At 39.3% G+C, this 24324-nt stretch overlaps 1 protein-coding gene across 9 annotated transcripts in view; it reads right to left on the reverse strand.

Moving 5' to 3' along the window:
• PIGG (phosphatidylinositol glycan anchor biosynthesis class G) overlaps nt 1-24324 on the reverse strand; it is a 101803-nt gene that overhangs the window by 40906 nt on the left and 36573 nt on the right. For 4 of the 9 annotated variants that reach the window (XM_052776138.1, XM_052776137.1, XM_052776136.1 and 1 more), the window contains exons 10-12: nt 23514-23705; nt 18439-18748; nt 6866-7029 (exon numbers count right to left, since the gene is read on the reverse strand). In XM_052776138.1, the coding sequence (XP_052632098.1) occupies nt 6866-7029; nt 18439-18748; nt 23514-23705 (666 nt within the window). Of the gene's footprint in view, nt 1-4368; nt 4497-6865; nt 7030-10369; nt 10473-18438; nt 18749-21649; nt 23092-23513; nt 23706-24324 lie in introns of those variants that run through there. The other 5 variants (XM_052776142.1, XM_052776140.1, XM_052776143.1 and 2 more) reach the window with 5 other exon arrangements.

Genomic DNA, 24324 nt, shown 5'->3' on the forward strand with positions numbered 1-24324 from the left:
CAAATTAGAGCTTGGGCAGAAATAAAAAACAATTTCAGAACTCTTTCCTTTCAATTCAAGATTACCCACAAAGAAAAAGTGATAGACCACTTATGCTTTTTAATTTTTACGTGACATGCTTACTTAAAGTGGTCTCTACCTAAGCCAGCAGTTCCGTCAGTGAGAAAAATCTCATAGCAATGGCAGTACACAGCATCAATAAGACTATTTAAAAGCTGTGTGGCGAACTCTACAATGCATTTGGGCAGTAGCTAGCACACTGGACCACAGGTTCTCAATTAGTGTCATCAGTCATTACTACAAAACAAACCTCATGTTACATATGCCAACTCTACCAAAAATTAGATCATAATCCAAATCTGTTCAGATGCTTACTTCTATCTACACAAAGCAAAAAAAACCTAACCCACCCCACGTCTATGTATTTATAAATTCTGTGCACAGAACTTTCCTTAACACCTACATAGAAAGTGTTTCAGCTCCTAAAACACAGCTGCATAGCTGGTCCATGGAGCAAGACGATGACATTTATTTTGCAAATGGCTTTGAAACAACTTGTCATTTTTTTATAACATAGAGGCAACTGCAGGCAACCCTATTTTGCTGGATCACTTTTCACTACTAAGAAAATACTTTTCAATAATAAAAGCCATGGCTGCCTGAAGGAAACCTCATAGGAAAAGTCAGTGTCTCACCAGCATGGCGAAGGAATGAATGAAGAGGTATCCATCACAGAGCACTAATGATGTCTAAAAGAAATCTCCAGCCATCACTGCAATGACAGCATGTCAGGAGATACCCAAGTGAGTAAAATACTCTTCCAGCTTGTGGCAATAAAACCCCATTCCAATTTTATAAAATCAATTCCAGATTTCCATGCACATCAATGAAAGTAGATACCTTCTTCTATACATTTTATTAATTTTTTTATTTAGAGAACAGGACTGCTGACAAACACAATAGGTAACAAGTATTAGCATTCTAGAGAGCACAGCAGCAGTATATTTTTAGTTGCAAACATTTTTTCAGCTTTAATTAACCTAAGGAAGAGAGAATGGAGTGAAACCATAAGAATTAAAAACTATTTATGTAAAATACTGAAGGGTTCAGAGAAAAATGTTTGGATTGTTCCTTCATCTTTAAGGAGGGCTGCACTTTCTACCTGGGACTCAAAAAAACCCAAAAAAGTTATATTGAAACACTCACTGCATGTCCAGTTTATGTCAGAAGGAAAAAGGATTAATGTATTAACAGGGATTGTGAATGGGGAACTCAATGAATCAAACACATTAGGTTGAAGATGGCAAAAACTGATGTTAACTGCTGAAATTCCTTTAGCTAGCATGCCTTCCTAATTCTGTTTAGATCAGCATTATAAAAGAATTCACAGCAAAACTTAAGTTTGCTGTGCCGGCATTCTACATTGACAAAGTCATGGCATAACATTAAAAGTTTTGCAACTATAACACCCTCACGTTGGCCATAACTTCCATTTTCAATACCTGAAAGCCATCTGCTAACATAAAAGCACTGTTATAACTTTTGATCACTAAGGAAGAAAAGCCAATAAGTATGCAACCTTCTAATGCTAGGAAACATCCACCAGTTCACCCTGATACATTACTCATTAAACCTATTAAAACACAGTTTCCAATGTGGAAGTAATCTGAAAACTATCACGATGCCTAGCTGAAGAGTGGTAATTACACAACACTGTGAACGTCACCCACATAACAATTTTGTTTGGGTAGGAGCTTGAAAACTGAAGCCATCTGGAGTGTACTGCACAGTGATGTCATACAATATAGGTCAGACTATCCAACAACATGGCCCCTTTCCCAGTCATAAGGATCCCAAAATCCAAAGTTCTGCTTCAGATCAGAGCAATAGAGCGCTCACTGTAAAAACTACCCTTTACATGAATCAGGTGCTCGCTGGAATTTATGCAAATCACACAGAGAATACTTGGTTAAGTTCAGGCATCAGTTTAATCAGTATGCCCTGTCTCAAAAATAGTTTCAAGAGTTATTGCATAGTTTCCATGGAAACCGAAGCCAAAGAGTACTTTTTACTATTTCTGTCTGTGAAAATCCCATCATATTTAAGCTGCCAAGTTTCTTTAGGAGACCCTGAAGGACTAAAAGCGGCAGTAATATCCATGTTACTGTCTATCACAAGCCACTTAATTATTTTAGAAACATATCTACCTTTCCATATGAGAATATTTTATAGTTCCACATTCTTGATCAGATGGAAGCAAATTGTTTAAGGAGTTCCAGCTACATTTCCACTGCAAATGTGTTATTTCAAAACCTCCTTATCTTCTATTCCCTTTTCCCATATCAGCCAAAGATACGTGGGCTATATGTATCTAATGCACCTTCACCTCACAAGGAGGCCTTTAACACAGTCTCCCATAACATCCTCACAGGTAAACGGATGCAGTCCAGGAGGAACTGTCCGCTAGGAATGTGGACAGTGGGGAGGACTGAGAAGTGCTCAGATGCCAGGCTCACAGGGTTGTGATCAGCAGCACAAAGTCCACCTGGAGGCCAGTCACTAGTGATCAACCCCAGGGCTTGACACTGGGGCTGATACTTCTTTAACATCTTCATTAATGACCTGGACAACAGCACAGAGTGCCCCCTCAGCACATCTGCACACAATACAAAACTGGGAGGAGTGGTTGATACAGTACATGGGTCTGCTGCCACTCAGAGGCACCTCGACAGGCTCAGGAAATGGGCTGACAAGAAACTCGCAATGTTTAACAAAGGGAGATGCCAAATCCTGCACCTGGGGAAGAATAAACCCATGCACCAGGACAGGCTTGGGGCTGACCATCTGGAAAACAGCTTGGCAGAGAAGGACATAGGTTGTTCCTGGTGGACAACAAGTTGAACGTGAGCAAGCAATGTTCCCTTGAGCCAACCCAGGGCTGTAGTGGGAAAAGTAGAGCCAGCAGATTAAAAAGGTGATCTTTCCTCTCTGCTGAGCAGTGCTGAGATCACATCTGGGGCTCTGGATCCAGTTCTGGGCTCCCCAGTACAAGACAGACATGGATGTACTAGAGCAAGTCAACTGAAAGGTCACAAAAATTATGAAGGGATTGAAGCATCTGACATAAAATGAGAGGCTGAGGCAGCTGGGATTGTTTAGCCTTGAGTAGAGAAGGCTCAGCAGGCATGTCACCAATGTTCATAAATATGTGATGGGCAGAAGTAAGGAAGTTGTACTCAGACTCTTTTCAGTGGTGCCCAGTGAAAGGATGAAAGGCAATGGACACAAACTGAAATACAACGAACTCCCCTTAAACATCAGAAAACAACTGTTTTACTGCAAGGGTTCTCATACACTGGAACAGTTTGCCTAAGGAGACCCTGGAGTGTCCATCCTTCGAGATACTCAAAAACCAACTAGATGTGGCCCTGAGGAACCTGCTCTGGTTGACCCTCCTTTGGACAGGAGGGTTGGACTCCAGACTCAAGTATTCTGTGATTTCATAAATGCAAAGTGCAGAGAGAGGGAAGGGTATGCATGTGTACTTGCCCCTAGGAAGTGATGCCTCAGTGGAGCTCAGCTTCTAAGAACTCCAGCAAGAAGCTCTGGTAAGCCAGCCCAACTGATGCAGCTATAAATTACATGGGCTCTGCTAAGTGGCTGGAATAAACAAAGATAGTTAGCACTGAAGTCAGGCCTCCCTGTCGAGGTCAACTTCCTCAGATGCAACAGCTCTAAACAGGCTGCAGGATGCTAGGGACTTTGCTAAGAATGGCACTGCTAAGCAGTTCTGGGCACATCCATTCAGCTAAGACTGTACCAGGATGCGTCAGGAATCCTGACAATGTCCTGTGGCAATCTAACAGGACCCACTCAACATACGCCAAAAAAAGCAGGGCAGTTGGATTCTTTCAGACCTTCCTATCTGGAGGAAGTGGGGAAAGGACCTTCATCTTGTACTCAGGACCACATAAAAAAAGGAAAGGGTTTGAGTTTCACTAACCAAGGCATATTGCTTATAAAACAGTTGATAAGAAGCCTTTATAAAGAACATTCTAAAGCATCCAGCAGTTTTTTTAAAAGGTCAGTCTCCCATACATTTAAGAAAACACATGAAGCAGCTGAACTTCTGCCTTCTGCAGTTTCAGATTTGGCTCCAAGGAATAACGACAAAGTAATGAAACAATCATTTGGCCAGCAACAGCAAAACACAAGAGTAAAATAAAAAGCATACAGACCAAGTTCCAAGCACCATAACATACCAATTTAAACAAGTCCCAGCAGCTACAGAGATTCCAGTCCAGAGTTATGTACTGTTTCATAGAACAAACCACCTTACCAGTTGACCCAAATGAACCTTAAAATGGCTACAGACACAAGCTGCTTGATGGAATCTACTTACATAAGTGATGTGGGTATTACAGGTCACAGCTACCCACTTGAGAGCAGTTTAAACCAGCACTGTACCTGGCAACACTACTAGCTGAGCTTTTAATCTGCAAAAATTCAACCAAGAAAACATCAGAACAACAACCAACACTACTACAGAGGCACATTATTTGAAACAATACTAAACAAGTATAGGTTCTCAAAGATTTTGTTACTGAAAGTTTTTTATTATTTTGATAGAAAAGCTTTCAAAAAACATGCTATATGGTATCATTTTCTCTTCATTGTATGTTAGCGTTCATCACAGTCTGCAGTCTAGGGTTTAAACAACATTAAAACTTCAGCTCTTTAAAAACATTACAGGAGCTCTTTTTCTTTCCCTCTCCCTCCCCAGACAAGGGCACTGAGGTGGTTTACTCCGCTGTGCTTGGAGTCCTCCAAGCACAAGCAAAAGGCTCCAGTTCCAAAGCACCTACAGTATAATAATGAAGAATGGAAAGTGGGACTGCTAAAAAACCACAACAACACAAGAACATGGATGTGACCAGTGAAACCATCTAGCACTATTTTAAACAAAGCATCGCAGAGTTATAAAGTAATTGGGAAAAACAGTAGATTAATAGAAGGTAAGTAATACCCAGGGTCAGGGGTCACATGTACTAGAAGACAAGAGGTGGGGCTTTTTATATGTACATGGTAACTCTTTTTAAAGAGAGTTGAAAGAATGGAGAAAACTTGAAGAGCTTGGAATCTGGGAAGATGTACTGAAGGAGCAAAGCAGTAAATAAAGCTAAGCTGAGGAGCATTAGAAACACAGAGTTAAAACTGAGTTTGGTGTGAAGACACCAGGTACTAAGGAAAATTCAAGAAAGGGGTTTCTGTGGTTATACAAATCCAGACATCAATAATTAGTGTATTCTACATCTACTTCTCCTGAAGCAAAAAAATATCAGAATGAACACAGAAAAGGCTGGTTTTCAGAGGCATTATACATAAAGACCAGTACTTTGACAGTATCAATACGACCAAAGATGACTTCAAGGTAGCTGGCCTTAGACTAAGAGGTTATGTTCTACACTGAGTCTCAATCTACACTAAGGAGTGCATTATAAAGCAGAGAGCTAGACATCTTTAGAGAGCAATATGGCAGACAGGCTAATCAGTGAATAAGGTGAATAATAAATCTACCTGCTAAAGGTACCTGTTAATACAGCACAATGGACAAAATGACTGTGCAGGAATTTAGCCTGTTAGAACAGGTCCTTCCTGGTTCAGAAACCTCCACTAGTCTACACAGCTTGGTCAGCTGGGGATCCCATCTCCTTACACCTTTGATGAACACACACATGCCAACACAAGTTCACAGTGTAGGTATAGCCCAAAACAAACAAGCGAAACGAGAAGAGAAACGAGAAGAGAAGCCAGAAAACAAAAAGCACTGACAAGATGAGACCTGATGACACTCTGTAGATAAAGGGAAGTCAGAGGTTTACAGAGGATGACAATGCATAAGGCAAAGAGTTGTGATAAACTAAATACTGTCTAAAATCCTACCTGCCAAGCCTGCTGTAACATTTTGCTCCCCGTTTTAAAAAAAAAAGAAAAAAAGTACATTTATATTCCATGATAACAGAGAAAAGACTCTGGGATGGTAAGAATTTAGTCACTGTCAAATGTTATTTCTGTGAAAATATATCAAGTTTTTGCATCTGTGCACTAATATTATACTATAGGGAATTTACAACGCTTCTCTCTATTTTAACATACTGCATCTCTCAGTTTGAATGCCCCGGATGATGAGCTAAATGCAATATTAGAGAGTCCCATTGGATTTTACATGCACACTCAACATTACATAAGCATTTTCCAACTGTCGTCTTAAAATTCCAAACGCACTAATTCATTTTACATTAATCCATCCGCTACACAAGATACCCCAAAGTACCAATATTTTAGTTACAAATGACTGCAATAACCAGTAACATACAATAAAATAAATCTGTTTTATTTATAAATTGTTGTATGTCACTATGCAAAACAAGGACAGACATTCAAAGAACAGCAAGTTAGTTAAGTTTGAATTCTATTCTATTACTTTAAAAAGTGCTTCTCAGATGTCCTACTTAATAGGTTCCAAGAAGAATGTTTTTAGGCAGCACATGCTGTTACAACGAAAAGTAATAAAATCTTAAGTAATTTAGCACAGCAAACTGAGAACTCATTAAGAAAAAAAAAATTAGTAAAACATACACATATATTCCCAGTGCAAAACTTCTGCAGAGAAAATGAAACTGGAAGAGTGAGGTGATACAAACTCATACCAAAAAAAGAACACGCATTTTCCTAATAGAAAACTAACTTCCATGGAAAAAAATTATGTGAACAAAACTTTTGTTTGAAAAGGTACACACTATATGGATGGTATTTATATCTGCAGCACATAGAGGAACATTACTTTAGTTCAAAATATGATTACCTGCTAACTTCAGAACTCAAGTAGCACAGCAGATGAATGGCCCAAAGCAAAGGTCCTGCGTATGTTGCAAATGCTGTAAGGAAGATAGCTGGTATCTCCACATAGCTTTCTAGTCCCACAAAACCTGCTGAAACATCCACAGTAGCAATGCCATTTGAATTTCCCTGAAAATAGGAATAAAAAAGTAAAGATTAAAATATCTCCAAGGAAACATTTAGAATACATTAGAATAATATTAATTATTGCACCCATTGAAGAAGTTACTCTTTAAGCCACTTTACAGTACAGCCATATTCTTTACATCGGAATTTCAATAAAGCAGCTTACCAAACAAGAGCTTCTGTTTAGCATTTACAGACTAATGAAGGCATGAACAGCATGATCTTTTGCTTGTCTTATTTCTTCTGCAAATTAACAAGCCTGTTGTTTAATACATTACATCAAAAAGAGTTTAAAGCAAGCAGCTATAGTTGCTGATTTCAGTCACGATAATGAAAAAAACGCATTTTTCATCATACATGGTTCAAACCCAAGATTTTAGGCCTGTTGCCTTAAATTACACCAGGAAATAAATACTTCTTGCCCATAGAGACAACAGGGCACTAATTTAGAGCTGTAGTAGAACACTACAACGCCCACCTGCCTGCCCCACAACACAAGTTGTTGCCTGTAACCAGATTAAGACAGGCAAATTCAGAGATGTTTCTGCTTCCCACGTCTCTATACCACAATAGATTGCATTGAAATAGACCATAAGTCAGCCTAGATAGCCTGAATCATCAATAAAAGGCATTTAAAGCCTAGAAAGAGAAAACCACAAGGAACACACAGCAGTGAAAGTATCAAGAGCTGTCAAAGACTTCTACGTTTTACCTAGTTTTCTTTTTCAGTGACTAAGACCACCAAATAACAAGGGATAATATAAAATTCAAGGAAGTATTTTCCACTGGAAATGCCCAAGTATTTAACTTTACTCAAATATCTAAAGCAGCAAACACACACTGTGATTAGCTTGGCACATCACATAGGTTTCCTCAAATTAGTGCAAAAGCTCGTGGATATTCTTACAGTACCTGGAGAAGCTGATTGGTTTCTACTGCACTGGTATTCTAACAGTCATCAAATTCTTCTTTCCTCCCTACAGAATCCCAGAACAATCCAAATGCAAGGGCTGTCACCACCGACAGCCTCAGACCCAGTCCCAGCAGAGCGTACGAGGAATGGCGGCTACCCCTTTCCCTCCAACCTGATCTCCTCTCACCTTAGTGACTGCAGTCTTCTTGAACCACAAGTTACCCCAGCAAGGAAGAGCTATCATCAAATACATGTCTGGGTTGCTTACAAAATCCAGAGCACACAGGGAAGCATGAAAAATAGGTAGCATTTTCACATACATAAGTAACTAGGCACCAGGGACAGCAAAAACCCTGTTCCTGAAACAGCTCTAAAATCTAAAGAAAAAAAAGCCATCCTTGTTGACAGAACCATTCAGAGCTCATTATCCCCCATGAATCCTACCATGAAGATATCCCCACAATGTAAGGGGAGTCTGAATCTGTAAGAGGGCAGTAAGGTATGGATTTTACCAAGACATCATACAGGAGAAAAATCTTGACTTATGACTGTCAGTCTTCCTCCTTTTGACCTTCACCATGCACCACTGTAGTAAATTACTCTTACGCTGCACCAGTGTAATAAGTTATTGTTATGCATTTAGCATAATGTTCAGCAATGACAGGAGCAGAGCAAAGAATAACTAATGACAAGCAGCTAAAGAAAAAGAGTATATGTGCCCTAGACCCTGTAAGATGAGACTGGAAAAGAAAGCTGTAAAACAAGGCTCCTCAGGTTTAAGGGCTACAGACTGAGGACATGGCAAGAACAGATGGGTCAGGTGCAGCACTTGGAGAGCAGGGCAAGGTGCTGCTCCTCAACAAGCAAAAGTTTGACAGGGACAGGTAGGGAGAGAACCTGCTCTCTTTTCCCACAATCCCTGCCCACAGCAACAGGTCTTTTCCCCACCACATCTACTTATTTTCTCTCCCCTCCTTCTCCTCTGTATGATGCGCACAGAGTAGAAAAGCTGAGACATCAGGCAATCCTGCTCTATCTCATGAAGAGCTGAAAGGTCTCTTCACACTGCTCCACCTGCACATACACATGGTTGATTCTTGGCACCTCAGGGCCACTCCTCATCCCACTGCATGTGAGAAGGAGCAAGAATAAATGCAGCACCTGGGAGTGCATGTCACTGGTCCTGCACAACAGGGCAAAAAGGTCTGCTCTCCTCTGGAAGGTAGTGAGGGCAGAAGAAGGAAACAGGAGGAAGGAACACTGCTTTCCACCTTCTCCCCAACTCCCTGTGGTTCCTTTCACACAGGGCTCACTCCACCAGTCTTTGACTTTGTTTAAAGTGATGCAGCTGTAGAACAAGGAGAGCAAGGATGCACACACTCGGATCCACACACTTACAACTCCAACCAAACACCCTACTCTCACCAGGAATCTGCTGAGCCTCATGGATGGCTCCACAGCTACTACTGGAAGAGCCCTGCTGAGCAGTAGGAAGCATTTTTTCTTCACATTAGATATCTTTCTCCAAGACTAATTCATATATTTGAACTGAATTTTAGTAACTTATGACTTCTAATACTTCACACAATACATAAATAACTGACAATTCAGAGTGTTTGGTTTTATTTTAAAGTATCACCCAAGTATTTCAAACAGTGCAATAGCTTATTGCGGTAAGGGTAGAAAGTGACAGAAGACAATGCACTATTGCATAAAAGCATTCCATGATAATCCGTCATGAGATCAACGAAGCACAAATATAAGAAGACTGGCTAGAGAAACTACCCAGCATATTTGCTACAGTAACAGAGGAGAATCCCTCCATAGACAGTAATGAAAACAATCTAAAACCCTCTTCAAAGCTGCAATGATTTTTCTGAAAACTTTTCAGATACCACATCACTCACTGAATATGAGCTATTACCTGCAGTATCTCAATGACTCTCGCTGACCTGAGAAGTACCGAAGTGCAAGACAAAACTGACATGCTTCTGGCTTGTTTAACGACTGGTTTAACGCAGCAGACTGTTACCGCACTTCCACTGAGCCCTTCACACAATTGTATGCCTTTCTAGTAACTGGAATTCTATAAACAAGCATAGAATGAGGAATTTACTTTAATTATCTGAAGCAAATAATTTAAGGTGAAAAAATAAAGTCATTGGAAAAGGTTGGCCAGAAAGGTTCTCCTGCCTCCGTCTTCGAAGGTTTCAAGACCCTGAGCAACTTGGTCTGAACTCACAGCTGATACTGCTCTGAGAATGGGGTTGAACTGTGGGCCTTTGAGGTCCCCTCCAACATAAATTATCCTACTATGCTTTTAAATCATAACAAGAAAAAGCCATAAGCCACTTTAAAATGTCACTCAGTCCATCTCTCTACCTAAAGGCAAGACGAATTAGATACAAATGATTCTGAAAATGTACAAACCTATTCTGTTCTCCTCCAGTGATAAAAAATACCAGAAAGTATAAACAAGTCTTAAAGGTTTTGAGACTGTATTTTCTTTCTCCTCTCCTGCAGACAGACTGCTCTAAGGATGGGAACAAAAAACCAAAAGACCAATAAATAAATACATGGAATTTTTGTTCATTTATGAGCTTTCATTCAATGTAACTAAAATGTTTTAAGAAATATTTACAGCAACATAAATTTTTTAGGAGCTGCTATAGTTAAGAAAAACAACCAAGATACTTATTTCTGTTCTCGCCACATCTGAAGGGCAAGTAGCAATGATATAGTATACTTCTGGGAAATGACTGATAAGTTATGAGACGTGGACAACTCAGAGCTTAGGAGAAAACAATCAATCATTCAAGCTTGTTGAAAAATTCAGTAAGAGGTTCTCAAGCTTGCAATAATATCTTAACAAATAAGTAGTGTTCTGACTAAATGTATTAATTTCATATCTGTTTGACAACACTGGAGTATTTTTAACTTTGCTTCTCCTCATTGGTTTACACAAAGCAATAAATAAAGCAAAGATGCTAACTACTAAAACAAGACTAAAAAAACTATGTAGTTTCACCCAGCTCCACATAAATAATAGAGGATTTTATCCAGCCAGGCTCTGAAAACCTCCAAGCATAAAGACTGTTCAGCCTGTGTAAGCAACCTTTTCCACTGCTTGCTATTCACAAAAATCTTGCTGAAGGGCTGGAAAAATGAGTTAATGTGTAGTATTCCCATGTAAGTTACAACTGTTTAATAAATTTGCTTTCTTGGTACACATTGTCAGAGAGCAGCAAGGGCCAGCTGGTTCTGCAAGGGAAGGTAAGCTGGGAAATGAGCGTGAAAACAAGGCAGGTGAGAGCAGTAAGTCAGGAGGACTGGGAATGCTCAGTGGCATGTCCAGGTCAGGCCTGGATCCAGAGACAGTGATTAGGGCCAGACGCAGTCCAGGGATCACACAGCAAGTCTGCAGTGACAAGGCAGGTCCAAGATTAGCCAGGAAGCCCAGCCACCAGGTCTAGGTCCAGATCAGGATCAAGAAGGTACGAGACAGGAACAGACATACCTGCTTACACAGGTGTGACACAGCACAGGCAGTAAAGCATCAGATTAAAAGCAGCTCCCAAAGGAAAGGAGGGCCAGGCCTCTCCTTCTAAGGCCATGCCTAATAATACAGTTTTCTCCCAACAGCTCCTCTCAGTGAAGGAGATAACCTTGAATTCTGCTAAACTAAACTCCTAGACAGGAGATGCGCTCAGGGCCCTGGCACAGATAAAGTGCAGAATGCAAAACCAAGTGTAAGCTCAAGGCATTTGTTTTCAACCCATACTTAATTTGGGTTTTTTTCTACTTCTACTTAAGATCAAAATATTAGCTTCCACACCCAGGCACTTAATTTTTTCCCCCCACTTTTATCAACTATACCAACTGAATAATGAAAAATAGTATCTGTTCCTATGAACCTTGCTTACTCTGTACACTTAGGATTTTCGCAGCTATGCTTCCATAAAGTCTTTAAGGACCGTACAAAATTTTTTTCAAAAGAACACTGCCTCATTCATTAAATATGCTATCCTGAACAAGGCTATTTTTACTAACATATTCAAAAGGCCATCACTTACATTCCACACTTAGCGAGACAGAGTTACTGCTTTTCCATTACATACCCTCTTGCCTACCAAGATTTAATAAAGGTTCAGCAACATGGGCAAGAAGTCTCATTCTCCTCATAATCACACCAGGACGTGCAAAAAGTAGTTCTCCAAATCCCTCTCCTATTTCCAGATGAAAGGGTTTTATATTTAGTTTATATTCCTCTTCTCCTGCCTCATTTAGCTAGCATGGTTTAAATTTAGTATCCAATCTGATCTACATCAACAACAAATTTCAGTGTTTTTCAAAGTCTGTATTTCAACCATAAACCTGCTATTATTTTTGTATGCTACATTAGATCTTTATGCCTGCCTAGAAATTAAAAACCTAGCACCACTCTGAATCCAGCCAGTTTAATAGTGGTAGCTCTAGTAACCACAAAACTTGAGGAAAGTCAGTCAGGGAATACATTTACATCTATGCCAGCAGTGCACATCATGCCTAATAATACAGTTGTGCTTCCTTCACATCTCCCCCCTAGCACTGAGGCATATATATTGCTCATTCCAGAGGTAGTAAACAAGTGACTAGCTGGTACCAAGGCAGGCTGAACAAAGGTCAATATTGAAGTTGAGAACTTGATGGACTTCTCCAGCAGAAACAGCCCAGCTGTACTTCCTTAAAGTTTATTCAGTATTTAAGAATAAATGTAACATACTGTCTGAAATACAACCCTTCCCTAAGTCAGCCAAAATGTGACCTCAATGTTGATAGTCATGGCGAAGACAGGTAGCTGCTAAATCTGGGACACCTGCACTTTACTTAGTAAGAATGGTGTAACTTCGCTGGAAGACGTTGGAAGTAACAAGAGGATCTGAAAGCTGTCACCAGGCAAAGACCTTGTTTTTCCCACAGGGTAAAGGAAAAAGATTAAATGGGTTATTCAGACAATTAAAATCTGTTACTAAACCAGAAAACTACATCATGAAAAGTATGGGTACTTTCAGAGTTCCACCTTCCATCACTCAGGTAAGAAGAGCTGGAAAGTGTACATAACCACACAAAATCATCTATGGTTTCTCCTGAGGTCACTTGCCTATGGTACTCTTGAGATATACATAAACACTTAAAGATTGAGTGCCTGCATCTGTCACAAAAGGTGTGAGTAAACAGGGGAACCCGCATTGCCATGAGAAGAGAGTGTTTGTAACACACCTGAAGGGGAGGTTAACTTCTATGTGTTTGGGAGAGGGGGGGTCCCAGTGTAGGGGTCGGGGCTAGATCTTTTTCAAATCAGGTGTACAAAATGGCATAGAAATTGGTGAGTGTTCATCTGTTGTATATCTGATATGGAACCTGCATCTATAGTTCAGTGACTGCCAGTTAATTAAGTGCCATTAATATATGATTGCCAGTTAATTAGGTGTCACTAACAAAACACTTCAATCCTGATTTTAAGCTACACAAACTGAGCAGTTTTTCCCTTACAACAAGTCATTTGTGCTCTAGACTCTGAACTCAAAGGAAAGGGAAGGAGAAACTTAAATATATCCAAGAAAAATAGTTAATGAAGAAGTGGGGGTTGTAGGTTGTCAGATTTTTAATTTTCCCTGCTAGTACAGATCAGAATGCTACATACTGAGGAAACCTACATACAAAAAGCATGAAATTAAACATAATTTCTGGAAGAAGTTTCTTCCATCCTGGGATCTACAGTCCCAGACAGGAAAATCTATTCTCAGAACAAATTGGGAGAAATTTAGCAATTGAAGAGAGAACGTTAATTAGATTTTGAGGGACCTTTGTAGCCTCTGTAATTTTATGAGCTACCAGCTCAACCATTCTACTTCTCTACACTAATATTTTGCACATCAGATAATTGCTTTCAACTGAGAAGGGAAAACAAAAACCCCTCTTAGCCTTGTATGATTCAATTTGTTCTCTTCCATACCTGCAGAACAGTTTTTTCATCAGAGAGTAAAACAACAAAGCTAACATCTGAAGAGTGGTATTTTGGTCAAACTCTTAATCTCCATCCTAGAAAGGGCATCTAATGTAAATGTACTTACAGCATTTTTAAAAGAGAACGAAAAACTTGCTCTCTAAGGAGTGGGGGGTGGAAAAAAATTCTATCTGTCTTGACTCTTAAAAGCACTTTTTCCCTTATCAGAATTGATTTCTCTATTTTTGAAACATCTCTAGGATGTTTTGAAAATAGAAAAAAATAAAGAAATAGAGATAAATAGAGAAAATAGAGAAATAGGCCACAATCAAAACTGTTCTTTCTAAACTCTCTCCTGTTCTATTACAATTAATTTGTCATTTTATTCTGTCTTGGGCATGCTGAATAGGCGCACACCTTGGTTTTCCAAGTAGACAGCCAAAAAAATTTGCAAAATACTGTTGGCAAGTTCTTCTGAAATTGATACTTTTTTTTTAAGAGGCCCCTTGCTAAAGAAAGAATTTGTCAAAATTTTTTCTAAGCCGTTGCTAAATTCAGAAGAATCTCTTCAAAGCTGAAGTTTACAGACATGTGATGGGACAAAAAAAGGCAGCTCTTTATCTGGATCTACTCTTCTTTGTATCTTGGACTTGGTAATAAACAGCATGGGAAACAACATGAGGGAAAAAAAACTTTGGTCTGCTTCTACCAGAAATTTTGATAAGTAACTATCACCCTTCATTCTCCAGATCTTAGAGTGACAGGAGATGACCAGTCAAGCAATCTGGCTCACAATGAAGCAATGGAGAATTTCTCCTTTCTGAGCTTCAGATGCTGTGATTCAGCAGCATTTCTATGTGCAAGAGACTCCCTTGTCAGAGCTAATTTTTAAAATATCCTCAAGTTTGCTGAAATCTGTATCTTTTTGGAAGTTATTATTTCCAAAGGAAACACATCTAGAAGAAATATCAGAATTGCCAGCGGGGTGATGGGGCCTAGGTGGATGACCTGAAAATGCAGGATATCCAACAGCACAATGTGCGGCCAATTAAAATGGAAATCACTTCTTCCAGTCTTCTAAAAACCAAAAAACTCCTCAATTGCAAGGGTAATTGAAAGTGCAAAATATAAGTTATTAAAAAGAAAAAGAAAAATCTTAAAACACATTTCTATGTTCCCACTAACACCAGTAAAAAACCACTAAAAAACCCCAACACATGCTCTTAGATCTGTTAGCTTTTACTGGTCTTGAACAAATACATTTTTATTGGTATAGAAAAAAACCTTTGGCATGATAGCTTATTTCTGAAGCAGCTAAACACATTTTCCAAAGTTCATGGAAATTCTTCCAGAAAAGTTATTCCCCAATTTTTTGCAGCACTCAGATCAGAGAAGACACAAAATTTAACCTGCCCAATTACACTTCCACAGCAAAGATATTATTTCAGGAAGTCCTTACTTTCTATTCCATCACACCATATTGGCCAGAGATACATGGGCTATATGTATCTAATGCACTTTCACCTCACAAGGAGGCTTTTAACAGCTTCTCCCGTAACATCCTCACAGGCAAACTGATGCAGTCCAAGCTACAAAAGTAGACAATGAGGTGGACTAAAAACTGGCCCAGCTACCAGCGTCACACAGTTGCGATCAGCAGCACAAAGTCCACCTGGAGGTCAGTCATTAAGGATCAGCCCCAGGACTTGGCACTGGGGCCAATACTGTTTGACATCTTCATTAATGACCTGGACGATGGGACAGAGTGCCCCCTCAGCAAGTCTGCACACAGTACAAAACTGGGACTAGTGGTTGATACAGTAGATGGGTCTGCTGCCACTCAGGGGCACTTGGACAGGCTAAAGAAATGGTCTGACAGGAAACTCATGATGTTCTGCAAAGGGAAATATCAAATCTGGCACTTGGGGAGGAATAAACCCATGCCCTGGGTCAGGCTGGGGGCTAACCATATGGAAAGCAGCTTGGTAGAGAAGGACATAGGTTGTTCCTGGTGGACACCGCGTTGTCTGTGAGCCAGCCATTCGCCCTTTGTGCAAAGACCAAGAGCACCTGGGACTGCATTAGGGAGAGCATCACTAGCTGGTTGAGGGAGATGCTCTAGTCCCTCTACAAAGCAGTGGTGAGATCACATCTGGGCTCCTTGGTCCAGTTCTGGGCTCCCCAGCACAAGACAGACATGGATGTACTGGACAAAGTCCACTGAAGTGACACAAAGATGGTGATGGGAACGAAGCATCTGTCATACAAACATCTATCTGAAAGGGCTGGGTCTGTTTACTCTCAAGACGAGGAAGCTCAAGTGGGATCATAACAATGTGTACAAATATCTGATGGGGGGGAGTAAAGAAGACATAGCCAGACTCTGACCACCTCAGTCACTCAGTAGTGACTAGCGAAAGGATGAAAAGCAATGCACACAGCCTGAAATACAAGAAGTTCTGTTTAAACATCAGAAAAAGCTTTTTTACTGGTTAGAGTGGTCAAGCACTGGAACCAACTGCCCAGAGAGACTGCAGAGTCTTCATCCTTGCAGGTATTTAAAATTGGACTGGATACAGTCCAGACCAACCTGATCTGGTTGACCTGCCGTTGGATGGGGGAGGTTGGGTTGAATGATCTCCAGAGGCGCCTTCCAGCCTCAACTATCCTGTGATTTGGTGGTTCTGTGAAATTCTCACCCAACTGTACCAAGAATTCATCAGTGAAAATGGGTGCTTTATGAAAACATTCAAACCATTCTTTATTAGTCCCTTCTCCGTAATTAGGATTTTCTTGCCAGCCTACCCACCATTAAATTTCTGACAGCTGCTTTTGCTTGGTACCTCAGTACTGAGAGGGCCCTGCCTTCAGCCTCTTGCCAACCCAACGAAGGGCTGCTCTCAGAAGGCCATAATCAGAGATGACTGCCTGAACAGTAACATTCAAGACATGCGAAAGCCATTCAATGAAAATCATTACAACCTCTGAGCAGGAAAACTGGGTAGGAAGGGATGAATCAGGATGATCTTATCCTCATCAGCAATTCCCTATCCTTATATGCACTCTCAGAGCAAAGTCAAGCCAATCCTCAACCACTACTAACAGGATCAGCAACTGAGCAGGTAAGTACCGTAACTTGACCACAGTTTTAACATCCTCAGCCATGCCTCAAAAGTAAAGCCAACGCAGGTCTCACCTTGAAATTTTGCAACAAATCAGAAAGTCTATCCTCCTAAACCAGAAACAACCTGATTCCCAACTTAACAAATGCCCTCTTAAGACAGTGTCCTGGTTTCAGCTGGGGTAGAGTTAACTGTCTTCCTAGTAGCTGGTACAGTGCTATGTTTTGAGTTCAGTATGCGAAGAATGTTGATAACACTGATGTTTTCAGTTGTTGCTCAGTAGTGTTTAGACTAAAGTCAAGGATTTTTCAGCTTCTGATGCCCAGCCAGCGAGAAAGCTGGAGGGGCACAAGAAGTTGGCACAGGACACAGCCAGGGCACCTGACCCAAAGTGGCCAACAGGGTATTCCATACCATGGGACGTCCCATTTAGTATAGAACTGGGAAGGGGGGGCAGGGGATCGCCACTCGGGGACTAGCTGGGTGTCGATCAGCGGGTGGTGAGCAACTGCACTGCGCATCATTTGTACATTCCAATCCTTTTATTATTGCTGTTGTCATTTTATGAGTGTTATCATTATCATCATTAGTTTCTTCTTTTCTGTTCTATTAAACCGTTCTTATCTCAACCCACAAGTTTTACTTCTTTTCCTGATTTTCTCCCCCATCCCACTGGGGGGGGGGAGTGAGTGAGTGGCTGCGTGGTGCTTAGTTGCTGGCTGGGGTTAAACCGCGACAGACAGTCTGCTACACTAAGTCTCTAACATTATTAGAAGTGGAAAGAACTTCTCCAGCTTCAATGCTAAGGAAAGTTTTTGCGGAATTGCAACCTTATTTGCAATGCAGAGAACTACGTTACTGAAATTAGTAAGGCTCCTCAGGAAAGAAGATACCATTTGATATAATAAGATTGCCAATTAGCTATGATTCTCATAAGAGACATTACCTTGTCACAGAACTTCCCTTCCATCTTAAATTGTACATAGACCTATTGTGATGCTACCAAAGGTTTTGTAAGCCTCAAGAATCAGGGACAAAAAGCCATCTGCCTTTTACTGGTATTAATCAACTCAGCTGAAATTTTTAAATTTATTATCACCAGAACAGTACTTAGGAGGCCCACTAACAGACCAAAATCACCCCTGGTACAGGTATCCAATACTTTTAACACTTTTGGAAATCTGTATTGAGGATAAGTTATCAAGGTATGCATCTCTCCCTGATTCTGAAAACAAAACCTTAATAATACAGTTAAAAACTAAACCCTTCTGACAACTCAGTAAACTCTTCCACTCTGAGACTTAGTTGGCATTTTACTCACAACAGACAATATTGCTTTCAAAACCTATTCCCCCCTTCCACCCCTGTAGCAGGGAGAGTATTCAGCTTACCTGAAAATAGAAGAAAGCTTGGCCAAACCAATAGTGCATGATAGTAATCTGTGCTGCATCAAATTTCAAAGGTCTCCAGATATATTTTGTCATCATTGTCTGTATCAGCAGACAAAACACCAAGACTGGTAAATTGTGAGGTCTAAATAGAAGGGCTGCTAGTAGAACCAATCCACTATATACTTCCCATAATCCTGTACTCTTCACACTGGAGTCTGAAGAAATAACCTGTGACTTTAGTAAATCTTTAGTGCCAGTGAAGACTATGCCAAGAACAAAGACATAAACAAAACGAGCTTCAGTAATCCCCCTAAAGAGGAAATTAAAAAAAAAAATAATTAAAAAAAATTAATAAATAAATAAAAGAGAAAGTTGAGCTACTTACTAATATCTATTTCACAGGTCAAAAAGTCTTTCAAGAGAGGTGCAAGACCAATGCAATTCTGCCAAACAGGTTAAATTCTAACTCTAGTTACTGGCCAATTTAATGAGAAAGCTTTCTCAAATACAAAATCTCTAAAAATGGTTCATACTTAAATTACAACACCTCCAAATCAACTTTAACAAAGAAAACTGCTTGTACTAAAAACTAAACTAACCTAAAATATAAAAGTTAAATTATATGTCAATTAATGTAACCAAAATAAATTTATGTTATTACTATTCAAGGTCTAGATCCATAAATACATTCATATAAGTATGCCATTTTTATAGCGTAATGAATTTCCCCCCCAAATACTCCTTAGAGTGATATGGAAACTTTATTCAGGCATTAAATTGACTTAAAAATGACTATTCCCTTTAAGCTGTTCAGTGATTTTTCACAACTCATTCATACAAACGTGTTTCCTTTTAGTCAACCAAAAAGACTGTGATAGTATTTGAAGATCCTTATTTGTCTGAAACTTCTGCACACTTCAGACATTTTCTCACCTTACACAGCTGCACAGATATACAGATACACTAGTTTATACCAGCACATTTCTTCCTTGTAACTGTACGCATTTTTCAAATCCCTAAGCAATCCCAGTACAGAAAAAGGAATGTTTTAAGTAGTAAGTGTAATTAGCATCTACTGCTATGTTCATTGCACTTATAAATTCATTGACTTCTTCATTTCCAGCAAAAGTCACCTCCTGAAGAAAACACAGCATCTCATCCAAAAAGCTGAAAAGGACAAGGACCAGTAACCTTAAAAACTGTGACCTGCTATTCTAGAAGTGCAAGGCCCAAGAAACAAAGAAAGTGAAAGCAGACATCCATCAGAATGCACTGATATTCTTATGTTTACTGGGCAAAAAAAGTCACAGATCATGTTAGTGTGAGCTAAGCTATAATAATCCATTGAACTCACTAAACGAGCATATTAAAAACTTTGTGGTTATAAAATTATTTTTTTATCATGCAAAGGATAAAAATACACATTATCTACACACTTACTCCATAATTTTATATACATTATCCTTAGGGATTACCAGTCACTTTATACATGAGTGGTGAATGAACATGGTCTCCTACAAAGTTAATATGATTCACTCAGAAGTGAGGATTCTTGAGTTATCTGGACTTAATAATATATAGAGGATTAGACCACGACACTAAAAATACTAAAAGCGTGATTACACTTGGTGTAACTAGTGTAACTAGCTGACCACAGAAAACACCACTAGTCAAAATTTCTAAAAATAAATTTCTCCTTTTAATTTTTTTTTTCTGTCTTTGGAAGGTCACTTTCCTTCTCAAACAATTACTAACAAATGAGCTTGAATTCAATCTCTCTTTTCCACATACAGGAAAGAGAACCAAAAAGCAAGAGGAGGAATAATAAGCAACAGTATTTACATGTTCAGTTTTCTTTTTGCACCCACAGAACCAAGAAAAAAGGCAAAACCAGCACATGACAGTGATGTGGCCTTCCTAAACCTGAATACAGTGCTCTGTTTTGTGGTTTAGCTTTCAAAGGTTCAAACTCATACCTAATGGTCTATGCAAAGGGGCTTTACTATTTTATTCCCTTAAATAGCAAGCCTTTGTAAAACCCCTGTAAGGCCCACTGGCTTCTTCCTTTAGGGGGAAAAAATAAAAAACAGTAAAGTTTAGAGAGTTCCTGTGTTTCTGGCTAATGCAGAAATCCAGTGCCCTTTTTCAGTATGTCTGGTAATTCTGATGTAATTATTACCATAAAATATTCAGACACATTCATGCAACTTAAAAGTAAAACTTTAAGAAATAGCTTTGGGTATTTGTCACTATTAAATGAGTTAAGTGAAAACTGAAATTAACCTGTTTATGGAAATTCAAACTAAAAAAAACAATTTCTTAGCAAATTATTTTGTGTCAGTATGGTATATACTTACCTTTTTCATTGCACAAACTATCATTTTTTAAAAGAACTCTGAGGAAAACAGAAGGCCAAATGACTTCCTTGCATTTTTTAATTTAGAGGTTATCTTAGCGTAAGCCATAGAAGATGGGACACACTTCAATTGCATCTTCTCCCTCATCCACCTCCCAGCAGTTGTCACATTCAGAGAAAAAAACCTTATCTTCAGTAAAGGTACAGAGAAGGGGCATTTCAGAGCAAAGATCCTCCATCTTACAGAAGAAAGCATTATGCACGAAAAATGCAGTGGCTGCCTACAGCTTTTTCTCATATTACACAAAACTACCTCTACCTTGCACCTGGATCTGGAGCTATTCCATATCATGAATACACTAAAGATACCTCCAGACACATTTAAAAGAAAGTCCTGGTTTTGTTCCTGGTGGCGTTTTAAATAGGCTTTTACTATTTATCACATAGCTACCTAATAAAGATGAGCTAGGATCACTATGTCAACACATCACATCTGAAATCTACTAACATGTGTCTACCATCTTTTTTGACATGCTGTATTGGGAGCCTTGCTGAAGATAATGTGTTTGAGGAGTTAGTGATCTTGGGCAAACCACGGCTGCTCTATTAAGCCTTGTACTTCAGCCTCAAGAAGCCCGTGTTAACCTCAGTAGCTGCTGCAAGGAACAATGCTGGAACCCCTGTGCTGTCCTGTGTCGTGCCACTGGTGGGCATTATGACATTCTGACCTGACAAGAGTAGGCACATGGGTTTGTTTCGGTTTGTTTGGGTTTCGTTGTTATTGGTTCGGGGTTTTTTGTTTGGGGTTTTTTCTTGGTTTGGTTTTTGGGTTTTTTTTTTTTGTTTTGGTTTGGTTTTTTACACACAAAATAAAAGGCACCATGGTATGGTGAGGGAAGCAGAACCTCGCAACAGATGGGACCCGTGTGCCACAGCTTGCCATGGGAAGATTCATCTGGGGTTTGTCTGATGCTGCATGAAAGCAGGGTTCCCAGCATCTGAAGGCACTCACTACCTATATTCCTTTTTCTATCTTATTAAAACAGCTATCTGTTACATATTTGTTGTTGGTCCTTTCTTACTGACAACTGGAAAGAGCCCTGCACCACACTTCCCGCCCCAGGTGCAGAACACATGGTGACACAAAGGTCGAAACCTGTGTTTGCTAACCCTACCAGCTTTCACCAAACTGCTTACACAGATGATCTAAATAAAGGGTACACAGCTTTGAAACATGACAGTAACTTTTAAACCTGTATATAACAAGAGATATATAAAGGGCTGACATAATTTAAGCAAATCACCATATTCACTATTTATTTAAGGCAAAATAACACTAAAAGCCTGTATCTTTCTTGTTATAATTGCGATCAATATACTGATTATAGCATGAGCAACTTCCCAGTAAATGCTCTGCCTTTAGTATTTAAGTACTCCACTTCTTTCTCTAATCACATTTTATTTGTGGCTCAATTGCTGTAATTAATGTTCTGTCCCACATTGCAATATTTTTCTTCCTCTTGCAAGGACAGTATTCTTCTCCAAGGATGTTACGCAAACACAAAGCAAAACTAGAGGTCACACTCAGAAATCAGGCACGTTTCAAACACAGAACCAAATCCTGCTGACTAAGTAAAGATTACCATTACTTTTGCATCCAGCAGAGCTAGCACACAATGTTAACACTAGTATACAACTAGAATTATCTTCAATATGTGGAGAGATGGAATGTGTGTAAATATATCTAGATATACATACATAAAATATTTGTTATAAAACATGCCTCGTTAGCAAATCTGATCTTCTATATGTCCTAAGATCTCCTGCAGCGTTTTTTCCATCTCTGCACATCTTGTGAATTTCTGGTCCCTGATTAAGAAGCTCCAACAGAAACCATTTGCATCCATATCAAATTCAAAATGAGTGCAAGAGAAAGTTTATTATATCTAGAAGACAATTGTTTTACAACTTCTCTTCCATGACCCCTTCCTCCTCATCAAATGTCCTAACTAACTCTGGAAGTCTTCCACAGCTCTCTGACATTTAGAAAAACTTGAGGCTGCAGAGCCAGGTACAATCCAACAGTAAAAAGTATCCTAAGAAAACTAAAGCCACTTAGCTACATTCCAAAAGTAGCTACTGGTGAAAGAGCTAATAGCTTCCTTACAGTTACAGACTAGTTCTAAAAGAAATGTAACATCCACATAAAAATTCTTCGTATGCATTGTGCAGCACAGCCTAGACCTCAAAAAGGATGCGGTTGTATCTGGAAAGGCCATCCGTTACAGAACACTCACCTGCAAAAGAAAGATATGGAAAAGCAACTCTCCCAATTACTGCCTAAGAATTTCAAAACTAGGAATTAGCTAAATGAGCTTGGCACATGCTCTGCCAAATGGGGCAAGTCCATCTAAAACAAGCAGAGATGGTGCATTTGCAGTTTCTCTGTAGCAAAAACACAGGGTATCACCATTAGATTTTCCTCATATTAATTCTTATCTGATTGGCTTCTGATCTGTCACAGTCAAAAGACCCTTCATGGGGCTCAAAATTATGCACATACCACAAAAACTGAGTGCTGGCCACCTACAAAATAGAGTTTTATTCACAAAAATGTGATTCCAGCCTAGACATAACATCCCCTCCCACCTCATCCCCTGATATCCAAAGTGTTAACACCTCTCTAGAAATACAGTTATATACCTGTTGATTAACTTACTTTGAAATATCTTTGCTGGCATGTTGCCATGGAAATATGACATTTCCAATAGCTGCCCGGTAACTGTAGACTCCCAGGAGCCCGAGCACCATAGCAATTTTTGAAACCAGGGAGCATCTTCTTTGAACCAGAAAGAAGATCATAAGTAGGGAGACTGCAGCCAAGAAGGAGAGTTCAGATTTCTGTTCAGAGCTGGGAAAAAAAAAAACAACAAAAAAACCAAAACAAAACCACAACAAAAAAACCCTTCAAACCACTGTAATTACTGATAAACACATTTGACAAAGCCTTAGCTACAGCACTGTATTTCCAAATTAATCACTGCACTGACATCTGTTATGAACTTTCCAAGAGGTATGGTAAAATACTTGAGTATTTTTAGAAAAGTGGTTTCATTAATGAAGTTTTCTATTCAAGCATGCATGTTTAAAAGTGTAATTATTGTGTTCCACCATATGCTAGTTATCCTATTAATTATATAAAAACTGAGCTGCATATTGCATAATAGAAAAGGGTCTAATGCTTTTAAACTAGGGTTTTGTTATTTATACATTTTGAAAGAGTGCATTTTGCTTATAGTACAGCATTTCATTTTCTAGCATAAGGCAGAAAAGATTTTTTCACTATAGAATTAGAACTATTCTCTCTTTTTAAATAACTGCACGTGTATTTGATTTAATTTTAGACATACAAAACATTACCTAGCCGAAATGACCAGAAATATACTTCATAGTTTAAAACATACACGTACAAACACTTCAGCACAATATGATTGATTCCCTTACACAACTACAGCACCTTGTACTGGATC

Source organism: Harpia harpyja, chromosome Z (genome assembly GCF_026419915.1).
Source record: "Harpia harpyja isolate bHarHar1 chromosome Z, bHarHar1 primary haplotype, whole genome shotgun sequence".
Classification (NCBI taxonomy): Eukaryota; Metazoa; Chordata; class Aves; order Accipitriformes; family Accipitridae; genus Harpia; species Harpia harpyja.